The 26,444-nt window shown below is 43.9% G+C and overlaps 1 protein-coding gene and 1 pseudogene across 2 annotated transcripts in view; both read right to left on the reverse strand.

The window, feature by feature from the left end:
- The window catches only part of EIF2B3 (eukaryotic translation initiation factor 2B subunit gamma), a 120,710-nt gene continuing 97,857 nt past the window's right edge, over positions 3,592-26,444 (reverse strand). For both annotated transcript variants that reach the window (XM_018043491.1, XM_005678550.3), the window contains 2 exons: positions 12,586-12,689; positions 3,592-4,789 (listed from right to left, as the gene is read on the reverse strand). In XM_018043491.1, the coding sequence (XP_017898980.1) occupies positions 4,746-4,789; positions 12,586-12,689 (148 nt within the window). In that variant the 3' untranslated portion in view covers positions 3,592-4,745. The remainder of the gene's footprint in view (positions 4,790-12,585; positions 12,690-26,444) is intronic.
- On the reverse strand, positions 22,740-25,475 carry LOC102187449 (annotated as a pseudogene).

Genomic DNA, 26,444 nt, shown 5'->3' on the forward strand with positions numbered 1-26,444 from the left:
AAATGCCTTGGAGGAACTAATACATGTATGATGCTGTTGGCCAGGTAGTGACTACATGGTAAAAACAGCATATGTGCATAGCACTTTGTTCCTCGCTGTCATAGAGAAGACGGTCCTGTTATAAAGAAAGTGCACCCGAGGGAACTTCCCTGGTGGTCCAGCAGCTCAGTGCTCCCAATGCAGGAGTCCAGGTTCCACTCCTGGTCAGGAACTAGATTCCACATACTGCAACTAAGAGTTCACATGCTGCAACTGAGAGTTCACGTGCTGCAACTAAATACCAGTGCAGCCCAAAAAATGCACCCCCCCCAACAAACCAACATTTTTTTTAAGCATACATACCCTCAGCAATTCTCTAGAAATAGAAATAGCCTCTAAACTAGGTTGTATGGGCCCTTAGATTGTTTTTGCTGTTCCAGCAAAAGATGGGTATGGCTGGGTGTCATCAGGACTAGAAGTAGAGAGGATTTGCTGTAAGTAGTTCTTGAGACTTCCTTCTTGCTAGATTTGCAGACATAAAGGCCATGGAGAAATAGATTTATAGTCATCTGGGCCTTGGGACTCTGTTTCCACAGCAGGCCCACCACTGCTAACAGTGGTAAAGTCCAGCACATCCGTGGATGCTTTAATGGCAGGGCCTGCCTCCTGAGAAAATTTCTTGCTTTGTAAACTCCAAAGACCAGGGTGAGAGGAATTGGTCTGCAGTTCTAACAGTTCCAACCAGGGCCTAGTGCCCTCTGGCTGCTTTGAGCTCCAAAGTGACCTTTCTTCTCCCCAGCAAAGTGAGTTCCTAAGCATAGCTGAGCTCAGCCAGTGGTGATCTAAAGCCACAGACCCCAGGGAACCGGGAGGGAAGAAGCTTCTCTTTTCTCTCCATAAGCAGCTTGCTTCAACTATGGATAGCCTGGTTCACAGTCACTTCCACTGGACCTGGGTATGTGTCTTTGGCCCAAACCAGAGAAATTCTCCAAAGACAAATAAAAGAGAAAAGCAATCCTTCATCACCACCAAGGAGTACATCTAACTACTGATTTATGGGACAAACATTCCTTAAGGTCTCTTATGGATCCACCCTTTTCTAAGCTCTGAGGTTGTAGGGTACCTGCTTTTTAAAAGTTCATAGCCTAAGAGGGAGCACAGAGACCACAGGGGAAACCACTGTGAGCTAGATTACTCAGGCAAATTTCTAGAAGTGAGAGGAACTGGATGGGAGAAGTGGGAGGGTGACAGAATCTAAAAGGAAAGGACATGGCTCAAGGTCTGGACCTTTCATTTACTGGCTATGAGATCTTGGGGAGATTACATAGTGTGACATTTCCCTAAGGTTTAAAGGAGATAATATATGCAGGCTAGGAGCAGTGCCAGGAAAGGTGAGGCGAAACACAGTCATACTGTTGGGGAAAGTTGTCAGCCTGGCTTCAGAGTAGGGTCCATGAGGGCGGAGTAGGTCAGGCTTTCTTTCCCTGCCATTCCCCAAGCTACTCACTCGCCATGCTTTGGCTTTGGGCTGGCTTCTGTTATCTGGGCCAAAGTCAATAACCCTGATATGTGGAGGAGAGAAGTAAAGGCCCTAGCAGCCCCCCACTGCCACCCACTATGTTTAGAGACCACGTCTAGGACTGTATGCCCCTTCCCTCTAGGCAGATTTATGCCAATAAGACCTGCCAAGTCTCTAGTGCTAGAGGATGCAAGCAGAGATCAGAGAATGGCCTTTTACCTTGATGGTGATATAAGGAGAGAGGATTAAGAATCAAAGTAGAGGTACTTTCCTGGTGGTTCAGTGGCTAAGACTTTGTGTCCCCAGTGCAGGGGGCTTGGGTTCGATCCCTGGTCAGGGAACTAGATCCCATATGCCACAACTAAGATCTGCTGCAGCCAAAAGAACAACAGAGTAGAATTTCCCTGTTTATCCACGGCAGAAAAACCCCTGATGGAAGCCTTCTGAGTGGTGGCAGATAGCACAGGTTGAGGACAGGGCATCTTGACCTCTAGTAGAATGTGTTATCCTGCTTAGCCTCTTTCCTTGTCAGCTCCATCAGAGCTGAGCTTTCTAGACCTTCTGTCTGGGTGGTCCTTCCCACACCCCTCTCCCCTTTCCTCAGACACATTTAACTCTTTAGAAAGCAGTATACAAAGACCTGGCTTATGTATTAATACTTCCTTAGGGGGACGGATGCTTGTGGATTTAAAAATAAAAGTATACTCTTTGCAATTCTCTGCAAACAGAAACAGCTTCTAAACTAGCCTGTGCAGACCCCTAGATCACTCTTGGGGGTCTAGCTAGAGAGTTTTCCCCACACTTTCCCATGCAGATGGAAGTGGGCTAGTAAGAGTAATGTGGTGAAGAAGTGGGAAGAAGCTCAGCTTCTGGCCTTGGCAGTCACTCCCTTTATAGGCTCAAGGAGCTCTTGCTAGCAAGTAGGGGAAAGGTGTTACTGGGGGTGGGGGTGGGGGTTCTTGGAGCAGTAGCCATCAAATTGTGTCTGATTTGGCAAGCTCCCAGAACCCCGTTTCTCAACACCTCCTCAGAGACCTCCTTGATTTGCCATTAAAGGCTCCCTGCCCCTCTCCTTCACTCCCCTCATACAGCACTACTCGGAGAGGCAGGGCAGAGCCTGTCAATTCTTTTGCCTGCCTAGCCTTCTGGCTTCTGTCCCATGAAGAGGTAGCTGGCCAGTGGACATTCAGTTGCTCATTCTATTTCAAACCTCTGGAGATGTTGCCAAAAGAAAACAAAAACTGTCCTGCCTTCTGGCAGACAGAGTGAACAGAAGAGAAATCAAAGCATCTTGGGCACCCAGCCAGTTTGGGAGTTGGTGGAGACAATAGCAGCAGTGTCCCAAGCTGGGGGCTGCTCCCAGCTGGGACTCAAACTCAGCAAAGGCCTTCCCCTGGGGAAGCCTCCCTTCTTTCCTTGGAGCAGGAGCAAGGGAAGGCAGACGAGAGGCCTTTTCCTCTAGCCAAAGGCTCGATGGGGAAGATCAGAAAGGAGAGTGGGAAGGTTCTGGGACAATATAACCAATCCTTCCCATTCCCTGACTCCAGCCTTCCTCCAAACCCACCCATCTCTAGCCATCTCTGCACCTGGACCCCAAGCATCAGAAAGCTCTGAGAGGGGATAAAACCTGAAATTAAAAGGGCCCTTAAAAGTCACCCAGTTCAACTTTTCCATTTTGCAGGTGTGTAAACTTAGGGGCAGAAAGTGACCTGTCCAAAGCCAGACTACATTCCAGAGCGCAGGTCTTCTATCCAGGCCAGAACTGTCTCCAGCACCATCGCTGCCCCACACATTTAATTTCATCTCCAAAAGGGATCATCTTGGGCATCACCACAGCTCTTTATTTCCACCTCCCCACAGTCCTCTCAGTTTCAACCACTCTGCTGGGCCATTTCCGCTTCTCTCTGATGAGGGCAGACTTTCAGGAACCTTGTCCTGACCAGTGGGGAGAATGTGGAGCTTTAGAGCAACCCAGAAGGCTGGTGGAGGTGGAGCTCCCCCAGAGGAGGAATGCTCAGTTAGTCTCTCACAAGTCCAATGAGAGCAACTAAGATTCAGGCAGGATCATTCAAATGAACTTGAGAGACTTCAGATTTTTGAAGCAATGTAGAAACCAGTATTTCAAATCATTCTTTATAATTACTGCCACCCACAGTGAACACATCAAGAGAAACCTTTACTTTGATAACTCTAGGAGGTGAAATCTCACCCCAGGAACCACTTTCATCTTCCAGCGAACACCTGCAGGAGGTAAAAGTGGTGTAGGGAGAGGCAGGAGCGGAGTAGAGCATCTGGGAGCGGGGGCGGTGAAGACAAGGCGGATGGGGTTCCAGAGGAGCTCTGAGAATCGAAGTCTCATTTCTCAATTACCGGAAGCAGCAGAGTCTATATAATTAGGATATAAAGGAGTACAGCTGGAGAAGAATCAGTAAGAATTTCAAATGATGATCTGGGTTCCTGGCTCTTCCTTTCCCAGTTGGGCAGACCTCACTAAGAAGAGGTGAGAAGGGGCCTGGCTTCTCTCAGCCCACAGCTTTCTTTTATTGTCCTTGCTTCCACTAAAACCTGTGGGGATAGCATTGTTGGCTAGGCAGGGGCTGCCTCCTGCTTGCTTTAAGGGTCTCCAGGGTATAACAGTTGGGCTGGATGCCTCCCAGGCACTGGGAGGATGGGAAGTAAATGGCAGGGGTGGGAGGGTGAGGCTGGGGTGGCACGGTGGCAGGGGCCAGGAACCTGTGTCGGCAGGTATGGGAGCAGAGTAGTTAAGTCTTGGGCTGAGATTCAGGGGCAAGGCTGCTCACACTGGCAGCTGCAGGAGGCGCATCACATGCAGAGGTGGCAATGGCAGCAACTAGGCCTGCAGATCTAGAAAGCCTGATTAGGACTGGGGGCTGATGGACCCTCAAGTCCTTTCAGGTGGGAGATGCTTTTAAGGGCTAGACTGGGCCAGCCAGTTGGAAAGTAGGCCTCCTGGAAGGTTCACCACCAGACAGCTGCTGCCCCTGCCTGATAACCTTGGTGTATAAGAGCCAGGCCACGTGTCCTATCTTGTCTCACACGCTGGCTCTTGACAGTTTTTCCAACAGGAACATACACTGTATTCTTGGAGCCCGACTACTCCATAAGTCTCCAGAATGCCTTTGGGAGCCCTTCTTTTATTGGGAAATAAATACAGAGTCAAACAGGTGGGCCAGCCAACATCTGTAGTTCTGGGGGCCAAAAGGAATGAATCTGACTTGCTCAGAACTCAGATCTCCATGAGCTCCACGATCACCTCGTTCACTCGTTTGGCTGTAAAAAAAAAAAAGAAAAGGTTGTTTGAGAACTGGAAGCAAATGATTTCATTTCAAATCCGATTACTTCTAATTCTGTGTTCATAAACATTTATTCCTCTCCGATGTGGCTCTGCTCTTTAGAAGCTCTTGGGAAAAACAACTTGCCAAAAGGCCTTTGGGAGAGACAGCATCTTCCCACCCAGGAGGTGGGGACTGACTCTATACACCTGGCTTTCAGGAGACGTTCCATCAGAGGGGAACTGGAACTGAGTCTTAAAGGATGAATAGAGTTTTTTCAGGCAGTGTATCAAGGGGAAGGCATTCCAGGCTCTTAGAACAGCATGAGCAAAGACATAAAGATGTAAGAAAGAGGAATGTGAAAAACTCTGGTGTAGGATAGGGCATGGGGGAAAAGAGTGAGAGGAAAAGAGACTAAATAGTTAAATGGAAATACTCAAAGGAGAAAGGGAGATGTCTCCCATGTCATATGTAAATAATATTGCACACTCGATAGGGTTATTGTGAGAATTCAATGAGTTAAAGCATACTGAGTGTTTGATAAACAGTGGTTATTATTTTTGTAAAGTTCAAACCCATAAGGCTCTCTATGACCTGACCCTTGTCTATCTCTCCAGTTTTATCTTCCACCTTTCTCCATTTGTACTTAGAAGCCATATTGTTTTGTAGCTCTAGACCTTAGTATATGGTATTTCCTCTGTCTCAAATGCCTTTCTTCTCCTCCCTACTCACCCGAAACGAAATACCCTAATGAAGCATCTCCACTATGTGGTGCCTTCCCTTCTGAACCGTTCATTTCCTGGTTTGTGAAAACGCTCTACCTCGGATGTATCTCTATTTCTCTGTAAGGATCTTGAGTGCAGGGGCAGTGGATTTATGATCATATCTAGCACAGCTGTTGGCACATGAAAGATTTCAGAGGTTTGTAGTTAAATGACAGGGATAGGGTATGACTGTGTCTAAAGTTTCAAGGAAGTAAAGGTTGGTAAAGTTGAGATGATCAGGGAATGGTGAAGCTGAGGGGCTGGATGGTTCATTGATGAATCCGTTGAAGTTGTCCAAGATGTTTGGAAAAAGAGAGGGAGGCAGCGGGAAGACTGTGAACCCTTGATACATTTAGGAGACTTCCCTGGTAGCTGACCAATTATGTGGTAAAAGGTAAGAAAAGGGTTAACCTTCAACAAGTAGAAGCTATAGAAAGGAGGCAGTGAACCAATGGTCTGGAAGGGGCAGGGGAAACCAGGCATGCCTTCTTCCCTGAGGGCCTGGGGCAGATGTAGGGGAGAGGGGAGTGTTCAGCCTTCTACTGACTCAGACAGAAAAGGCTGACCACCTGGCTGACAATGGATTCTTTCTGGGTGAGCCTGACCTCTAAAGGTCCAACATCTTTATTGCCATACTTGGGACTTTAAGTGTGACCCTGATAGGTAAGGCAGAAACTCTTGACTTTCCTGCAGCCCTACTTCAGCCTCAGAAGGGTTTGGGGAAGCAAAATGAAAACCGCTGATGATGGTACCAAGTTTGATAATATGAGATGTTTCGGTCCACAGCCTGGAGCCTACTTCTGCTCTGCCAGTAGAAAGGGGGTTTCTCACTAAAGCTCTGGAAACTTTGAGATTTCAGACATGTCTTCTGTTCTACCCACCTTTCTAGCTTTGTTTCTTACTACATCTCCTTTACATACTGTATTCTAGATTTTCCAAATGATCTGCAGTTCCCAACACAAGAGACTGTGTTTTGCTTGCCTGGTTCCCCTTAGTTTGAGAGGTTCTTCCCTTTTGTATTTTTGGTGTATAGCCAGCAATTTTAAAATTTAGCCTAAATTCCTTCCTTTGAGATGGTATGCCTGATCCTTGTGCCAAGAACTGAATGATTTCTCTTTTCTGTCCTTAATGAACCCTGACATCATACCCGTGAAACTTTACTGTACTTAGTTCTTAACTTATCTGTGTCTCTATAATAGACTGAGCAGCTGGACAGTAAAAGGCAAGTCTTACTCATCTTGACACCCCTAGTCTCCCAGAGCCTAGAATATAGAAGGTGGTATTATTGAAGAAAGCATGTGTGTTCTCGGTGGTTATGTGAGGGTACAACAGAAGGAAGAGGAGCATGTAGAGAGGAGAAGGCCTCCAATCCCCTTGCCGGAGAGGACACAACTGACACACTGGTGCATCACAGCAAAGGTGCTAGGGGTCGAGAGCATCTTTGGGCCTCTCTCTCTAATGGTCTCCAGTAGGAAGAGAAACCTAGGTCTAGGCCTTTCACAAAGTTTCTGTTATAGCATTGTATTTGACAGAGGCAATCTCATGTGAGAAGAAAAGGTGACAATCCAGAATAGGAGAGCTCTGAGCCACAGCTTTGAATTCTCCTTGGACTTTGATCACATTATTCCATGTCTTTGGGCTTTGGTTTCCTCATAAAGCTGTGGGGATTCAGTAAGATAACTGATGTAAAGAGCCTTGGTAAGAATTAAACGGAAGTTATAGAATGCCCCTGGGTGTGGCTTGTGTGGTCCTGCCCTAGGAAGCCATCTGCTTCCTTCAGTGAGAAGAATGGGAGGGAGGCCCAGACAGTGCTCAGGCTTCTACATTCCCAAGGGCTGGAGCTGGCCTTGGAGTGTGACTGTCAGTCAGGCTCGACCTTGAGGTAAGACTTATCAGAAAAGAACAAAGGAAATGTGTCTTGGGCTAGCTTCCCAGGAACCTCCAGAAGTTCCTCTTGGCCCTTATCCCATCTGTGGCCATGAGTTGGCCATTTCATCTCATATCTAGATTCTGACATCTGCTTTCCCTTCCCCTAGTCTCCTCCTAGTTTCCAGGCCACTGGAATGTTCTGAAGACAGTCCCAGTTTTATTAACACTCTTCTTGGTCCTTAGTGCTCCAGACCAGAGGGGTGAATGAGGTGTCAGGCTGAGGCAAACAACATCTTATTCTGCTCTGCTAGGCTCCAAATAAATACCTGCACCTTCTCTGGCTTGCTCACTGGGATTCAGGGGAGAAATATCGTATCTGGTATTTTGGGGGAAGATGTATTTTTATGGAGACTTTCAGTAAGGTGGAGGAAATCTGAAGGGGAGAAACAAGCAGTGCTAGTTCTGCTTGGCCAGGGTTGGAAGCGGGCACCAATAAACGCACTGGAAAAGTTCTGGACTGGAATCAGATCAGCAAAGATCCTAAAGAGAAGAGCACAAGGGAGGAAAGTAAGCTGGGGAAAAACCAATGAGACAGAAGGGAATGACAAGTCACATACGAGAAGCTGCACTGTTGGGAGGCTGGGGAGGATTCCTGCTAGGCAGGACTTGACCTGTGTACCCATCAGATCTACTTTCATGGCCAAAGGACTGATCACTGTGGTCCCAGGGAAGAGATCCAAGTTCTCTCTCTGCAAGTAATGAGAGACTCAGATGAAATGTCCAATTAGTCTCCCAGGTTTTGACTTTGTTGGCTGTAGCTTTTCAGTTGGCTTGAGCAGGAGGTCAAACTTGGCTGCCAGGATTTTTGCCAGAGATAATCTCATTAACTGAGCATGCTGGGTGGGGTGAGAAAGGCTGGAATTGCTAGAAAATGCCTTGTTCTCCCAGTAATGCTAGAAAAGGGCAGTGGGGCCTACACTGGGTTATGAGAGTCCTGTTTTTGGTGTAGAGTCCCATTTTTGCTATGGATGTGGTGACTCTGTGGTATGCAAATGATTGGGATTTGGAGAGAGGACAGTATTACTTCTGAGGATGAATGTTTTTTCCTAAAACCCCTCCATGGGAGAAAGACTGACTGGGGACCTTGCTATCTCCTGACCTCTTTGTTCGTGAGGACCTAAGTTGATGTTTGTCTAGGTCATCCATAGTAACAAGTCGAGACTGCTATACTGATGGCTGGGAATTTGCTTTCTCAATATAGCTCAGCCTCAAAGAAAAGTGATAGTGGGAACAGGCTGACTGGCCAGGAATACCTGCGGCAGGAAGGCACCGACTACTGTGCTGGCTGCAGCGATCCCTCTAGCATAGACGACAGAGCAAGAAATGTTGGGGATCTCCAGTTTAAAGACTTCCCTGGCCCCTTCTTCAGGACCCTTAACGAGAGGGCACAAAGTGTTAGTTAGAACCAGAAAGCCCAGGAGACATTGCAGCCTGTGACATCTTAGGGATGTGGCAAGCCCAGCCCTGTGCTCCTTGATGGGAGATGATGTGCCTCAAACCCTCACTGTCTGGCATTCATTATTCATTCATGCATTCTGCACACAAAACTAAGAGGGGTCCTTGCAAAGGAAAAGAAAGGCGCACTATGACTTTGTTGGAAGTGGGGAGAGGAAGGAGGAGAAACTGTGAGGTTCCAGGTTAAAGCATGTAAGAAAGTGGGGGTTCGACCCTGTAGGGCAGTGGCAAATGGAGTTCACACATTCAAATATGCCTGTAAAAACAACAAAAGGAAGCATCTCCTGGCTCTAGGAGGGACTAAAACAAGAAAGCACTGGGGTATTTCTACTTTTTTGCTGAGCAGGAGCTAATTTACAAAGCAAAGAGGCAAGAAGGAGGTAGAAGAAACATTGCATGGGGCCACAAACCCAAATAGAAGAGAACAAAAAGGACAGAGAAATGTAATGAGGAGTCAGGGAGCAGATGCGATTATCCTATCCTGCTTTTGAAGGATCCCTTCTAAGGCCTTCCACAACGTCAGAGAATAGGCTGAGGTTCCGAATTCTACTTTAAAGAAACAACCAACAGGCCCTAGATGATCAAAAACCAAATTTCTCTTCAAGCCAAGGGTAGGTATGGGTGAACTGGTACGTTGAGCAGGAGAAAGAGCTAAGACCTGAGGTTCCTAAGGAGAGGAAGAGCCAGGATATGGAGGCCAAATATATTTTTCCTACCTGTTGGGAAAAGATGGACTAAAGCGAGAAAAAGAGTCACTGGTTAAAGTTTGCTAGGCAAGCCAAGAGTGGCTTCTTCCTCTGGTCTTTTTGGAGGCTGTCAATAGTTCAGACTGAAGACCCAGTTGTGTCATGCACTAGCTGTGTTCAGTTCAGTTCAGTTCAGTCGCTCAGTCGTGTCCAACGCTTTGCGACCCCATGAATTGCAGCACTCCAGGCCTCCCTGTCCATCTCCAACTCCCGGAGTTCACTCAGACTTATGTCCATCGAGTCCGTGATGCCATCCAGCCATCTCACCCTCTGTCGTTCCCTTCTCCTCCTGCCCCCAATCCCTCCTAGCATCAGAGTCTTTTCCAATGAGTCAACTCTTCGCATGAGGTGGCCAAAGTACTGGAGTTTCAGCTTTAGTATCATTCCTTCCAAAGAACACCCAGGACTGATCTCCACTTTTGGTAAATTTCAGCTCTCAAAGTCTCAGTTTCCACTTTACCAAATGGGTCAATAAAGAATCCCTACCTCAGAGGGCTTTCACGAGAACCCAGTAAGACAGTGCACCGAGAGAACATTTTAAAGCTGTATACAATAGCCATAAGCCAGTGGCCCCCTCAGGAAGGCAGTGCCATCCTTCCCCCTTGTGCTGGGGTTCAAGCTCGTGTCCCAGCCTTCTCATCTAGGTTCATACCTTCAGCTTGCACGGGATCATGGCAGAAGGTACCAACAGCTGGGAAGCCACTGCTGACCAACACTCCAGCTCAAAGGCTCTCTGGTGAGACACCAGGTGGAGTTTGTCCCCTACAGACTGAACTAAAAATGCCAGCCTTCCCTGCAGCAAGGGCATGGATAGATAACCTACGTTTGACCTGTTAGTGCAGCCACCAGAAACCATGAGCTGGGAACTAGTGACACAAAAATATAGGAACCACAGAGATTCCACTTTGGGGCTGCTGGGTGGCTGGAGCAGCAGAGCAAGTGTGTAGCATCCAGTGTTCAGTAAGGATGGCAGCAGTGTCCTCACCAGAATGATCTGGAGGGTAAATCTTGGCTATGACCCATTTTCTAAGCTTGATTCTGCAGCCATTGTGGAGCTATGAGCTATCTAGTATCTTTTCAATGAATTCTTTATCAGTTTAAATCACCTAGAGTTAGTTTATATTGCTTACAACAAAGAACTTTATTGGTAAACTAGTATCACTCAGAAAAAGCCTTTTAGAAATGACGATTCTCACATGTAGAGGAAGAAAGTATTTGAAATGTGAAAGGAAAGGCAGTGAGAAGAAGAGTTATGTCTAGTCTCTAGTGAAGAAATAAGGCTGAGGGGTGGTTTCAGGCAAAGGCAGCACCTCCTCAGTTCATTTATCAGTGTTCCATTTGGTTCCTTCATCAGCGTAAGTTTAGAAAAAGAGTCAGAAGAGATCTCATGATTATTGCCACTGTCTCACAAATGTCTTTTTTGGAACCCTAACTCTCTGCCCTGAAATGCCCCCAAATTCCCTTTACCAAGGGATTCAAAATTCATTTGCTCATCTCTACACTTCCCACGTCTACTATAAACTAGGACCTATTCTGAGAGCTAGGGACACATGTTGAAATAAGTCAGTCCTTGGTCTGAGGTTCTTAGTCTAGTAGGGAAGATAGATTCATAGATAATTACCATTTGTACATGTGCTTTAATTAAGGTATTGACAAAGGTGTGGAGGAGGAAGGAATGCTCAGTTTGACTGTGAGGAATCACGGAAAGAGTCAGGAAGGTTCTATAGAGAAAACACTTGGGCAGAATCATTAAGAATTTCAGACAGAGAGAGGACATGTGCAAAAGCACGGAGAGGCACAAGAGCATGGTGCATATGTGGAGCTCTAAGCCCCGTGGTATGCTCCAGAAGTCGTGTATAATCCTCACATTTAACTGTATTTAGTTCTCACAACGATCCTCCAAAATAAGTTATTATTGTCTCAGTTTTTCTAGTTTCAAACATCTGAGGCCTAGAAATTAAAAACAACCTGGTGCCCATCCAATGATTTCCACAGCTGAGATCTGAACCCAGGTCTGTTTTGAGTCTAAAGCTCACAGGAGAGGTATATGACTTTAAAATAAAAAGGGAAGGAGAAAAAATGAAAGAAGGCCTTTACTTACTGGGAGAAGGAAAAGGTGGCTTCCACCAACTCAGAACTGGTGGATTTAGTTTTTTCAGCAACTCTCCTACCCCACCCTAGTTTAGGTTTAAGGAATAATCTGAAAAGGAATGTGCCCTCTTTACTGATCTTGAGCTTTGGCTACTTTTTGGTTAAAAATCCTCAGCCAAATTATGGACCATTCCAATTTGCCCAGCCCAGCAGGAAAACCCTGATGTTTGTATGTCTTTTAAGCATTACATAGACTTTCTATAGCTACAGAGCAGAGCAAGCTAACACTAAAGCATCTCTAAGCAGTTGAGGATGGCACTGAGATAATGGCTTTCAAGAAGCTACTAACCTTCTTCCAGGCCAAGAATCCATGGGACTCCTCTCCCTTAACTACCAGGTCAGATGAAGTACCCAAGGACTGAAGGAGGCTGCCAGAGATAGTTCCAGAGCCTCTGTTGATCACTGGCCCTTTTCTCTTATGCCTGACAGCCACTGTAAAGTATTGGTGCCAATCTGGGTCATTAGATATTTCTGGTATGTTTTAAATTTTTTGGTAGTAAGGCTACATAAATATATATGAAGACTTATCCAACAAGATAAATTTCCATGATGGAACTGTGAAGTCAGAATTAAAAAGTGTGACAGTGATGTCAATTGCCCTCCTAAGATGGCTTTTATCAATTTATATGTTCTCACCTGTGGGGTATGCATATGCTTGTTCCCCAGTTCTCATCAGCATGGAGCGTTATCTGTGTTAGTGTGATATGAAAACAATAGCATCTGTGATTGTAATTTGGGTTCTGGTTTACCTTTGGCTTCAATCTTCTGGTTGCTTCCAATTAGGCAGTTCTTGATGTCTGCTCCCTTCTCAATTACAGCGTTGTTGCAGATGACGCTGCTCTGGATGTTGCTTCTGTAACACAGTAGCCAAGTTAGGGAGTGTCCATGTCTCTCATCACCATCCTCATCCTTATGGGTTGGAGGTTCTGGTTCCTCCATATGCTAGGAATAGCTGGCCAGTCTAGTTAATGGTTACATGCTTATGCTAGAAGACAGAATGCCTCAAGAGAGGATTGGGCTTTAGAGAAGTCCGGAGTCTGTATATGCTCATAATGACATTCACCCAAAGCCTGAAAAGAACAAACAGTATGACTTCAGTTCTTTAGGCACCCCAGACCTGGAGGTCTAAATTCCACCCTTTGGTCTGGGGGTGGAAGCTGGCCCTGACCCCTGGGCTGACCCATTGCTTCTGCCTCTCATCTGGGAATATATAAAAAATTTCAGTGGAGGCTCAGATCCAGTGAATCTTCCTAGGAGATAAGCTATACAAATAATGGGTACCCCACAGCTCTTACCACAGACCCTGGTTAATCAAAACCATAATTATTTAGAAAAATAGGATATTTTTAAAGCCAACTCCATGCTATATTAGAGCCTACTCTAGACCCTAAAGCCACATTCTCAAGAGTAGCACCACTGGCTCTTAGCATTTGAATGTGTTTAAAAAGCATCCTCTTGGTTTCCGAGGAGGATGGGTGGGTGGGGGAAAAGTCCTTCTGAAAATCTTCACTAGCATTTATTACATACCTACTTCAGGCCAGGCTCTGTGCTAAGCAGTCTACATACATTACAGAAGTGACTTACCCAGATGATTCTAGGAGTATCATTTTTACCTCTGATAAAATAACCAAATTTTGCAGATGAGACGACAGATTAAAGGAAGTTAAACCATTTACCTAAAACCACATTAACAGCCAAGTAGCAATTTCAAAACTAAGTCTGCCTGACTCCAGAATCCATACATGCATGGTCAAACAAAGAAATTAGGGGAGAAGACTAGAGGAAGCCTGGGACTGCCGAGTTGTTTTTCTGGGCCAAGATGGCTCTGTGGAATGAGATTTATCCTAATAAGGGAATATTCAGTCCCTAAAGAGCCAGAAGTGGGCAGCTGGAGGGGAGAAGGAGGTAAGTAGGAACGGTCTGAGTGTCCATTTAAACAAAATAAAACATCAACTAAGGAAAAATCCTCAAGCAGTCCAAGAGGCTTGGGGGATGGAAAAGAGGCCATTTCAAGGACTGAAACTATCATCCACAGGCCATGAAAAAGATTCTTGCCAAGTGCCAAAATTTTAGTAAAATGCAAAAAAGTAACTCCAGCATTTATGGCATTTCAGAGCCTTCTTTACACTTCTAGAAGGTTAAAGCTTGTCAGAAAGCGGCAAAGGTCAAAGCCATAGCACTTTGGTGTGGACTAGAGATGGGTAGAGAAAATATCAGGGTTTTTTTCTGGCTGCTTGGTGAGGCATGTGGGATCTTAGTTCTCAACCAGGGATCAAACCCATGCCCCCTACAATAGAAGCATGGAGTCTCAACCACTGGTCCACCAGGGAAGTCCCAGTACCAGTTTTTTTGGCTCAAACTCAGGATATACTCAGTGGGTGGGCATTAAGGGACCTTCCAGAACTTTTCAATTTGTCCTCCCTGAGAGAAAGCAGTCCAATCAGCAGTTAGGGTGATTCCTGATCCTGGGTGAAGATTCACCCCAAAAGAGTAGTAAGGAAGTATACAGAAAGCTTCAGACACAGAGGCTTCTGAGATATAGTAGTAGGTTTATAACTGGCTGCTAGTTTGTCATTGAAAAATCTCACTTCTTTTGTCAAAATGGGAGTAAGGAGATGCTTCTTGCTCAGTAGCTTAAGAGTATATAGTATGCTCTGGAGTTAGGCAAGAGGTAAACATAGTAAATGAGAAAGAGCCAAGAGGAACTCAAGCAGCCATAATCAGGGAGTACTAAATGACTATTTTGGAATCTGGAACACAAGTGGGAACCATCTCTGGAAGGAAGAGTCTGGAATGACTGAGGTCAGATTTCTACAGCAATGGAGAGCGTGGGTTCTTATGTTTTACAGGTCTGACTCAGATCTTCAGGAACCGCCCATACTGCTTTGTTGCATGTTTCATCTAGTTTGTGTGTAACTCCCTCAGACAAATAAACCACTACTAGTGAATCTGCAGATGTGATTGGGAAAAAGTGGAAGCTCTTGGTCAGCGGATCTGTGGAAGGCTTTGAGGTGAACACCTGAAAAAAGGCCTTAGTGAGTATGAAACTATTTTCTACCACTTGTTTCTTCAATTGTTTCCCATGATCACTGGTGCAGTCACAAGTCACCTTCATTAGTAAGGCTGAGGTACTCTGGAAAAATTTTAAGCCAATTTAGCTTTCCCCCTGTTGAGAAAGAACTCCAAGGTTAAGGATTTTACTGGAAGTATATGTGTTTGCTCAGGCTAGAGGGGAAGGACAGATACTACTATATCTAACAAGCCCCCTCCATGCTGCCAGTCCACAGTAAAGATTGCCTTGTGCGTAAAGTAGGAGGGGAGATGACCTCCTATATAGCTCATGAAAAGACCCAGCTCTAGTACCAGAACTACAGCTTCTACATTCTACTTTAAGCTCTCAGCTGGGTACTAAGGACTCTGCTGTGCTGATGCCTGGCTGTGTTCTCTAGGAATCTGCTTGGAGATGGCTAAGATTAATGGACTTTTGATCTTCACTTCTCCTTGTGTGTGTGCACAGTTTCTAAGTTATGTCTGACTCTTGTGACCCTGTGGACTGTAGCCCTCCAGGCTCCTCTGTCCATGTAATTTTCCAAGCAAGAATACTGGAGTGGGTTGCCATTTCCTATTCCAGGGGATCTTCCCAACCCAGGGATTAAACCCACATCTCTTGCATCGCCTGCATTAGCAGGTGGATTCTTTACCACTGGTGCCAGCTGGGGAGCCCTCACTTCTTAATGCTGTCAAATTTTAAGCAAAGCTGCAAGCCTTGGGAAATTACCCTGAAAACCCTAAAGCTTCAGTGGACAGGAGGCCATAAGAAAAACACAGAGGCCTATAGTAAGATCACTGCTTAGCCAGGCACACCATGCCATACCATGGCACATGACATGAGGAAGAAGCCCTCACCTGGGAATCAGGGATGCCTCCAAATTCTCATTCTTCTTCTGGTTTTAGTTAGGACTTTTTTCAGTTTATTTCAGGAGAGAAGGGAACTTACATAAATGTAATGTCTAATACAGCTCAGTCACTACACAAAGCACTTTATATTCATTATGTAACTTAATCCTTTTAGCAAACCTGCAGGAATGGTGGTATTTATTCTAATTTTTACACAAAAACCTGGGGCTCACAGAGATTAAGCCATGTGCCCAAGCCTACACAGTGGGAAGTGACCCTCCACTGTACTACAGGCTTCTGCCTCAGCTGCTGACTGGCAGTGTTTGGCAAAGAGCCATGAAACTTTTCAGTAACTCTGAGGACAGGCAGGTTCTTCTCTGGGGATTAGCTGGCAGGCTTGCTAAATTTATTCATAACCTTAGGGGAGAAAAGCTTTTTAGGCATATGACTAAATGTCCACTCTAGGCCCATCCACTGCTTCAGTCCAAAGATTATGGCTGAGTTGCCCGTATCTTTCCAGATGCCAGAGGCTCCTTGCCTTGGCCCAAGGGGCTCTGGTCCAGGTGTCTTTTTCTTTTAGAAGAATAATCATGTATTATTTTTAATGAAATATTTCAGGCATAGATAAGTGCCAGGTGGTACTAGTGGTAAAGAACCTGCCTGCCAGTGCAGGAGATGGAAGAGACGCAGGTTTGATCCCTCGATCGGGAAGATCCCCTGGAGGAGGGCATGGCAACCCACTCCAGTGTTCTTGCCTGGAGAATCCCATGGACAGAGGAGCCTGCCAGGGTATAGTCCACAGAGTCACAAAGAGTCGGACACGACTGAAGCAACTTAGCACTCAGCACAGCAGAGAAAAATACAGAGAATATAAAGAACCCTCCAAAAAATAATACAAAAATACAGCAATTTTCTTTGCTCACATTTCCCCCGCTCTCCTCCCAGAGGTAATTACTATTTGACTCTGGTATTTATTGTTCTTAAGCATTGTTACTTCATATAATAGTAAATGATATATTTTATTCTTTTGCAAATTTTAAAAATTTTATACAAATGCTATCATTCTCTATATCTATATATCCTAGTGCAACTTCCTTATTTCCCCTTCAACATCTTATCTGTGAATTTACCCAGGTTAATTCATGTAATGAGATATAATACTTGTAAAAATACCTCATTTTCTTTCTGTCTCTAGTCACTCTTGCTCTTGGGTCCTGTAGATTAATATGTACTGTCTCAGGGACTTCCCTGGTGGTCTAGTGGTTAAGAATCTGCCTTCCAATGCAGGGGATGTGGGTTTGATTCCTGATCCAGGAAGATCCCACATGCTGAGAGGCAACTAAGCCTGTGCGCCACAACTACTGAGCCTGTGCACTTAGATCCTGTGCTCCACAACAAGAGAATTCAACACAATGAGAAGCCCACACACTGCAAGGAAGAGTAGCCCCCACTCTCTACTACTAGACAAAGTCCATGCCCAGCGCTGAAGACCCGGTACAGCCAAAAAATAAATAAGTAAAATGTACTCTCTCCAGCGAATAGGCTGAACATTTCTTCCTTTTAGTTACATGTCTCCCTTGACAACCTTACACAAAGGTTTAGTGGTAAAAATGTCTCCCTCCTAAGAAATTGAATTATATTCCCTAAGCAGAGGCAAAGAAAAAGAAAAACAAGGGTTTGGGAGGGAATCAAAGAGGTAACAATTAAAAAATATATGTATTATCTTTCTGGCCACCCCACATGACTTGCAGGATCTTTGTTCCCCAACCAGGGATTGAATCTGGGCCCACAACAGTGAAAGCATGGAGTTCTAACCATTGGACTGCCAAGGAGTTTCCAAGATGTAACAATCTTAAAAGAAATAAGCTGGAGTATTCTCAGAATATGGGTTTAGTGCAAACAGTTCAAATAGAGAATGAATCAAAAGTCCTAAGGAGCCCCTTAAGTCCAGGGGATCTTGTCAGCTTTATAATTTGCTTTTTTTTTCAAATAAAAGTGTTACTGAAGAAACGTGGACAGAATTCTTTTAATGATTATGATCTTTCTGCAACTCACTGCCACAGACTTACACTCAACCTACCCATTTATCAGTATTTTGTTTCCTTACCTACTTGGCTTTATTATGTCTTCAAGCAGAGTTTTCTAGAGGGTTCATGGGCACCACATCTCCTAAGCCTTGGAGTATTTTTAATGATTTTATACTTTAACCCTAACTTCACTATCTACAGGATTCTTAAGTCACAACTGTTTTCCTTCCAAATTTTCTAAATGTTGTTTTACTGCCTTCTGGCCTTAAATGTCACAGAAAAGCATGAGGCCATCCTGGTTTTCTCCTTTCTCTGTGCCCTGAGATTTTGTAAAAGTGGTGTTTACCATTTCTCCTTTGGACTGCCCAAGTCCATATTCCTTATGCTGGTCCAGTCTTGGTGTTCTTTTTGGATTTGACCTAAATTTCATTGTGTCTGGCAGATATTCTCTAGTCTCTGTATGGGTACATGACAGTTATCTAGTTTTATTACAGATGAAGCTTCCTTCTCTGGTTTTGTTTTCATCTTGGTGAGTTTCAAGGAGTTAAAGTATTTACTCCAAGACTTTTCTAGAAGTAAACAGGGCTCTCTTGACAGAAATCAGTCAATTACAGTAGGAGGGCTCAAATCAGGGATCTCTATTTTTCATTTAGTAAATACTTACCAGGTATCTAGTACATGAAAAGTACAGTACTGTGAATTAAGGGATACAAAGACATATGAGAAGTATTCCTGTAAAATTATAGTCTAGCTGAGGAAAAAAGAAAGATGCATTAAATATCACACAAGCATAAGTGACGGTTACACGAGGAACACAGAGGTGGGGGAGATAATATCTGGCTAGGAAAATTTAAGAAAACTGCACGAAGCAGCTGGAATACATATTGGACCTTGAAATGTGGGTAGGATTTCTACAGGTAAAGATCTCTAGAAAGAGACAATTCAGGCAGAGTCAATGTCAGGACTAAGGAGAGTGGAAAGGTAAGGGGCTCAGTGGGCAGGAAAGTGGGTTAAGTGTCGGTACAGAGGACACTCAGGGTAACAATGAGAAACAGTAATATCTTGTTTGCTTTGGAGGGCTGCACTTGCTGCCTGTAGAAAGCATGGGAAATCCAGGTAAAATCCTGGTTCCCTAGCCTGAACCTGCATGTGAAAGTGTTACCCTAGACTGCTGCTTGGGTCATTCACCTTGGACTAGGAGGAAATGCTGGTGTTAATCAAGACCAGAAGATTAAAGACACAGACCATGGGATTGACAATTAAGTTTTCACTATACTTTGGATTGCTGAGCATCAGCTGTCATATAAGTTGGAAGTGGCAGAAAATGAGAAAGACAGGCAGAAGCCTTCTCTGCATAGTCTTGCCTACACCTTTCCCAAGGTGGTTCTATTAGCATCCTTCAAGCCCTGAGGACCTCGGGCAGGTGTTCAAGCCACTGTCCAAACCACTGCTGGCAGAGACAAGCAGACCAAGAATATGAGAAACTCCTTTCTAGACAAATTCATGCTCCTACTCTGCCATTTAGTCCAGGTGTAATAGCATCAGGGTAATCAAGTCTCACATGACTACAATTTAATCACCTTCCCTGAATTTACTGTAATTAAAACTAAATGACCTGAAAATAATGGGAAAAAAGATCATATGGGATGCAAGATGTCTGATCATATCACCAAGAGCTAATCTGCAGGGTTGGGTAGTCTCTAATGGCCTTCCAAGTCATTAGCCCCAGGTGGGCTACGTAGAGCTTCACTTAAACTTTTTTTTTTTACAATAGCTGGAAAAACAGCAGCAGCCACCATCTACACCTTTACTGTTTCCCCAGCTAGATGCCTTATTAGGCTATCCGAGAGTATACCTCCACCCAATATGACTCTGGGATATTATGCTAGGTCTTTCTATGAATTTCTCTCATATAAATAAACTGGAGTTCTTTGGAAGCCTTAGTTTCCTTACCAAGTTTATTTACATCAATTCAAGACACTAACAGTGGCCTTTAAACATCTGCTCCTTTGTCTGCCCATCCACAGGGAAAGAGGGAGAGGTTACCAATTAAAGCAAACAAGAAAGTTATAGCACTCTCTTCGTTGGAAGGTCTGAGGTAAGATGAGACAGAGTGTAGAAGTTATAAAGCCTCATGAGCTACTCTAGAACTAAGTGATCAAATAGACAAATACCAGTGTAGTTCTGGTTTTCAAGAGAATGGTGACATCTTCAGTCTTATGCAGGAATCTGGAATGGGACATGGAGTAAGTAGCACAGGTACAATAAGAAAAAAGTCTGGATTGACACTACCATTTATTCCTTGTAAAAACGCAGAAATTGAGCTGGATGATTTCTAAGGCCCCATTTCATTCTAACATTCCAGGACCCAGGGCTGGAGCTAGATCATGAAAAATATGAGAAACTCTGAAGTTGAAACTTCATTCTAAAACTGAATCAAGAAGCGACAGATAACTTGACAGACCAATCACTAGAAATGAAATAGAACTTGTAATGAAAAAAAAATTCCAACAGACAAAAGTCCAGGACCAGAGGGTTTCACTGAAGAATTTTACCAAATGTACAAAGAGGTACTTATACTGATCCTTCTCAAATTCTTCCAAAGGATTGAAACTTTATTCTAAAGATAATGGAATGGATTCTTCAAAAGTTTTTGAATAGAACAGGGATATGATCAGATATTCTTTCAGACAACAACACAGGGAACATGCCACCTCTGTGAAGTGAGATAAAGTAATGATGAAGAAGATGATGGTGATAGCAGCTAACATTTTTTGTGACAAGTGCTATTTTCACTGCTTTATGTCTACTAACTTATTTAGTATTCCTAGTAAACCTCTGAGGCAATTGGGTTTTTATCCTATTTTATTGTGAGAAAATTTGGCTCAAAGAGGTAAAACCAATCCCCTAAGTGACTAATAAGTGATAGACCCAGTATTCTATCTGGCAGTCTGATCCCAAAGTGCATGCTCTACTTCATAAAAACAACGCTGGAAGGGTGGATTTGGCAGAAAAAGAAAAATGGAGACAGGGAAGTATGTCAGAGAACACATGATTCAGGAAGAGGTCTCTGGGTCTGACCTCTTTCCCTAACCTCTACTCAGAAACTGGGGGCTTCCCTAGTAGCTCAGTGGTAAAGAACCTGCCTGATAATACATGAGCCGCAGGTTCGGTAGTTGGGTTGGGAAAATCCCTTGGAGAAGGAAATGGCAACCCACTCTAATATTGCCTGGAGAATTCCATGGACAGAGGAGTGTGGTGGTATATATAGCCCATGGGGTGGCAAAAGAGTCATACACAACTTAGGGACCAAACAACAACAATCACTACTTAATTTTTCAGTTTTAAGCATTGTCAATAGACTTTGCATAATGGGAGATGAAGGTTTAGCTCTCTTTTCTTCCTGCCACTGCTTCCTTTCTCCCTTCCTACCTTTCATCCTTTCAATGTAGTTATAGCATAATTTTGGTTAATGATCAGTGTTTGTTTATTTATTTTTAAAAAATTATTTTAACAATTTTATTTCTTTTTGGCTGTGCTGGGTCTTCATTGTTGCTTGGGCTTTTCTCTAGTTGCGGTGCACAGGCTTCTCACTGTGGTGGCTTCTCTTGTTGCAGAGCACAGGCTCCAGGCATGCAGGCTTCAGTAGGTGTGGCTCCCAGGCTCTAGAGCATAGACTCAACAGTTGTGGCCCATGAGCTTAGCCGTTTCACGGCATGTGTATCTTCTCGGATCAGGGATCGAACCTGTGTCTCCTGTGTTGGTAGGCAGATTTCTTTACCACTGAGCCACCAGGGCAAACTGAGCCACTAGGGCAAACTTTGATGCCTTTTCCTTTCTTGTACAACTTTTTTAAAAAACAGAGTTAATATCTGTTTTGTTGTAATTCAAACCTAACTTTTTACCAATTATCTAAATTTTTCAAGATGTTTATATGAATTTATCAGTTTCATCTTCCTGTGTAACTGTTTCCTGGATTCCACTCTGGACTAATTGTTGCCTTTATGGTTCATGCATAGCAGTCATCCTTGGATGTGCCTTCACTATCTTCCCATGGATTCTTTTCAATATTTATTTATTTTTGGCTGTGTTGGGTCTCAGTTGCCCCGAGGCATATGGGATCTTAGTTTCCCAACCAGGGACTGAATCCGTGTCCCCTGCTTTGGAAGGTGAGTTCTTAACTGCTGAACCACCAGGGAAGTCCCCATATCCCACAGTTCTTTTTGTCTTTTTCTGAGTGAGATTCTCTTGTTTCTCATCAGTCTCCTTTTGGTTTACCTTTCATTTTGGTGGGACATACCTTTTCATGTCTGAAAATGTCTCTATTCCACTGTCACACTTGACTAACACTCAGCTTGAATACAGAATTCTAGGTTGAAATTAATTTTCCTTCAGATTTTTGAAGGCATTGTTCTATTATCTTCAAGTTTTCATTGTTGCTACTGGTAATAAGTCTAAAACCATTCTGGTTGCTGATTAGTTGTTTATGACCTATTATTTCTCTTTGTAAGTTGGTAGCATGCTTTGTATCCGATGTTCTGAAGTTTTACAATGATGTGGGCTTATTTTTACCATTGGGCTGGCCCCTTAGTAGGCCCTTTCATTCTGTAGATTCATATTTTTCAGTTTTAGGACATTTTCTTATATTATTTCTTAAATAATTTCCTCCTCCGATTTATCAACTCTTTTTATGGAACTCCTATTCAGATGTTAGACTTCCTGGACTTTCTCTCTTACTTTCTATCATTTCTTTTATTTTTTTGGTTTATAAAATGTAATTTTATTTTATGTTACTCTGCTGTTACATAGGGCATAACATTTTCACAAGGCTTTTTTGGGACTACAGTCAATGATTAGCAACATACAATAGTGGTCCAACTCTCTAAATAACAATCACTAGACAAACTGGACACCCTCTCACGTGCACAAATCTGCATGGAAGAGTACTAATGTTTTAGACTGGACTGTGTGCTTTTTTCCCCCTTTCTAGTGTATTAAGAAATGACATGCACTTTAATTTGCCAAAAGCAATGGTTGTATTCTGGCAGCAACATGCTACTTCTATTACATAGTAAAGTGAATACCAGAACTACCAAGGCAGGAGGTCTAAGTGAGTTTTTATTGGGAAGGGAAGTTGTCAACTTAAACAGCAGCAAATGAAGAGTGAATAAGGAAACTCCCTGTAGTCACAGATACACAAGACCTCCATCACATATGATACAGGAGGCATTTAAATCTGTGATCCCCCAGCCCCAAAATGTAGAATGCTTTTCCATTCAATCTAATACTTCTGGATTCCTACTAAAAAGGAATACATTAAAAGGATGGAAAAGCTGCTTACTGAAAGGAAATCTCTGAAGAAGAGTAAGGGAGGGAATGTAGAAATTAAGAAGTTATGTAGAACACTCTTTAAATTGTAATTAGCTACATTTTCATATCTTCACAGTAATACAAAACACAGTCACTTGCAGAACTGGTTCAGATTACTTAAATACCAGATACATTTTTAGTCTTCTACATAAGTGTTTGGAAGTTACTTATGTTTGTATGAAATGAAGCTGTTAATACTCTTCTACAGCAGTAACTGCACACCAGGAAGGCTAAGACAAACACAAATCAAGGAATGGAGTTTTCCCAAAGCCGCAGTGTGAAAAGACTATAAACAGTTGATTCCATACACATGAATGAGTTTCTTTGCTATAGGAAATCCCAATGGAGTAAGGAATGGAGATGAGTAAAAAGGTTTCAAGGGGAAGAAAGATGACACCCTGTATGCACTCAGTTTTCTGCCCCTTCTGCCACATCACATTCTTTTCCTGCACTGTCTGATGTCCATAATGTGAGGTTGTCTCTCAGCAGCTGCATGATGAGGGTCCTGTCTTTGTACGAGTCTTCATTCAGTGTGTCGAGTTCTGCATAGCCTCATCAAAAGCCGTTTTAGCCAGTGTGCAGGCCAGTTCTGGGTTATTGAGGATCTCACAGTAGAACACAGAAAAGTTAAGAGCCAGCCCCAGCCGGATGGGGTGTGTGGGTTGCATCTCTTTCTTGCTTATATCGAAAGCCTCTTGGTAAGCTACTTGGGAATTATCTATCGTTTGTTTCCGATCATCTCCACAAGCAACTTCAGCAAGTAATCTCCCTTCATTTTCAGACAGAAGACCTTACTCTCTTTGCATTGGCTATTAAATACTTATCCAACAATTCCAGGACCGTGGTGCAGATGGACCTCAACTCGGACTCCACTTTCTCTCGGTAGTCCTTGATCAGCTGCAGCTTCTTGTCCGAGGTGTCGGTCTTCTGCTCGATGCTGGAGATGACCCTCCAGGCAGACCGGTGGCCCCCGACCACGTTCTTGTAGGCCACCGACAGCAGGTTGCGCTCCTCGTTGGACAGCTCGGCGCCCTGCTCCGTCACGGCCTTCATGCAGGTGGTCATGTCGTCGTAGCGCTCGGCCTGCTCGGCCAGCTTGGCCTTCTGAATCAGCTCCGTCTTCTCCATGTGGGCCGGGGGAGGGAACAGTGAGTTCGAGCGCGGACCCGGGGGCTGGCGGGGGGTGGGGGTGGGGCGTGGCGAGGAGGCCTTCACGTCTCCGCGGCAGCGGTGCGAGTCCCACCACTTGGATCCTTCTTCTCTATCTTTTCTTTTATATGCTCCATCTTTTTATCTTTTTCTTTTACTTTCAGTGAAATTTCAAATTTATCTTCCATTTTTTTTTACTGAGGTCTTCCCTCTTTGTTACCATATTTTAATTTTCTTAAGAGTTTCTTTTTTGTTCTTTGAAATAATAGGTTGTCTGAAAGCATCTTTCTCTCTCTGAGGAGTCTCTGTCTCTTTTTAAGTGCTTTTTTCTCTGTTTGATTTGTTCTCTATCTTTCATGATAGAGGCTTTCTTTAGATCTCTGGTAATCTTTGATTATCTCCTTATATTTAGGAAAGGATTTTAAAACAGTACATGAATGGAATTTGTCATCCATAATTTTAACTATAGGATGATTTGACTGGGCTGTTAGAAATGTCTTATGTAAATAAATTCAGGTTCTTCTTCTTGGGCTGCTCAGATTCTCCAGAAAAAATTCTTCCAAATTCCCAACAGAAGACTTAGGCCTCTTCACCAGGGTTCTGGGAATCATCAGGATGTAGGCTTGGGGGAGGACATATTATAGTACTTTCCCTTTTCACCCTGTCTCTATTGTCTTCCATCAGCCACTCTTTTTTTAAAATTAATTAATTTTAATTGGAGGCTAATTACTTTACAAAATTGTCATCAGCCACTCTTTCTAAAGAGCAAAGGCTTTACCTTTAGCTCTATCCCTATGTAGTACCTCTCCCCAAAATGTTTTGTTTAATCCCAAGGACAGTTGTGAAAGGTAGTTCAGCTTTTACTGGCCTTTATAATCTTTCCGTTGGAGAAGGGCATGGCAACCCATTCAAGTACTCCTGCCTGGAGGATCTCATGGACAGAGGAGCCTGGTGGGCTACAGTTCATAGGTCACAAAGAGTTGGACGTGACTGAAGCAACTTAGCACACACACACAGTCTTCCCCTATCCTTCCCTCCTATCAGTTCCTGGACAGAGAAATCAACAGATGTCAGAGCTAGAATCAATCTCAGGCTGACCTAGCCTACTGGCTTTTTTTGGCCGAGCTGAGTGGCTTGCAGGATCTTAGTTCCCTGGCCAGAGACTGAACCCTGGCCCTGGAAGTGAAAATGCAGAGTCCTAACCACTGGACTGCCAGGGAATTCTCTCACCTAGTGGTTTTAGCCACAACTCCAGGGTAGTCCAGTGGTTAAGACTCTGCCTTCCAGTACAGGGAGTGAGGGTTTGATACCTGGTAGGGAAACTAAGATCCCACATGGCATGGGGATGTGGTCAAGATTTGGGGCTTCCCTGGTAGCTCAGATGGTAAAGAATCTGCCTGCAATGCAGGAGACCAGAGTTCGATCCCTGGGTTGGGAAGATCCCCTGGAGAAGGAAATGGCAACCCACTCCAGTATTCTTGCCTGGAAAATCCCAAGGACAGAGAAGCCTAGCAGGGTATAACCCATGGGGTTGCAAAGAGTAGTTTTTAAAATTTGTTTTATAGATCAGTTTTCACCTTCCATAGGAAGGATAAGTGCCCCTCCCCCACTGTATTCCAAACAACAGTGCCTTTACCAGTTTTAAATAATGAGTTCCTGCTTAAGATTTATCTTAAGAAAAAGTTTCCTTTCTAAAAAGTCTGGAAACCATTGGTAATATCCTTCCTCTCTTCCACTACTAACTTTGCATTTTATACAAGGAAAAAAACCTGAGGTTCATACAGAGGAAGAATTTTATTAAGCATCATTTAAGTCTTACTCCAAGTTCAGGTTGTTCATAAACCAAGATTTTAGGGCATTCCAAAACATCTTAAAATGGGAAAAGATTCTTTATAACTAGTAACAGAGAAGCTTTCCTTTGAAAATGGAACGTGTCTTATATGTCCACTCCTTGCAGGCCTCTGCTTTCTGTAGGACACTGAGAGGGGGCAGGTGACTCTTAGACATTGGTGCAGTGTCCACCCTGCCATGGGCTCACTACTGTGGTCATCCCATCAAGCAGGATACCAAAGCAAGAGAAGGCAGCTTATCTCAGGACTCCAATCATCATGAGAAAACTGCTAGAAATGCTTTCCAAGACTATGTCATTTTTGACATTGAAACCA

Source organism: Capra hircus, chromosome 3, assembly GCF_001704415.2.
Source record: "Capra hircus breed San Clemente chromosome 3, ASM170441v1, whole genome shotgun sequence".
NCBI lineage: Eukaryota > Metazoa > Chordata > Mammalia > Artiodactyla > Bovidae > Capra > Capra hircus.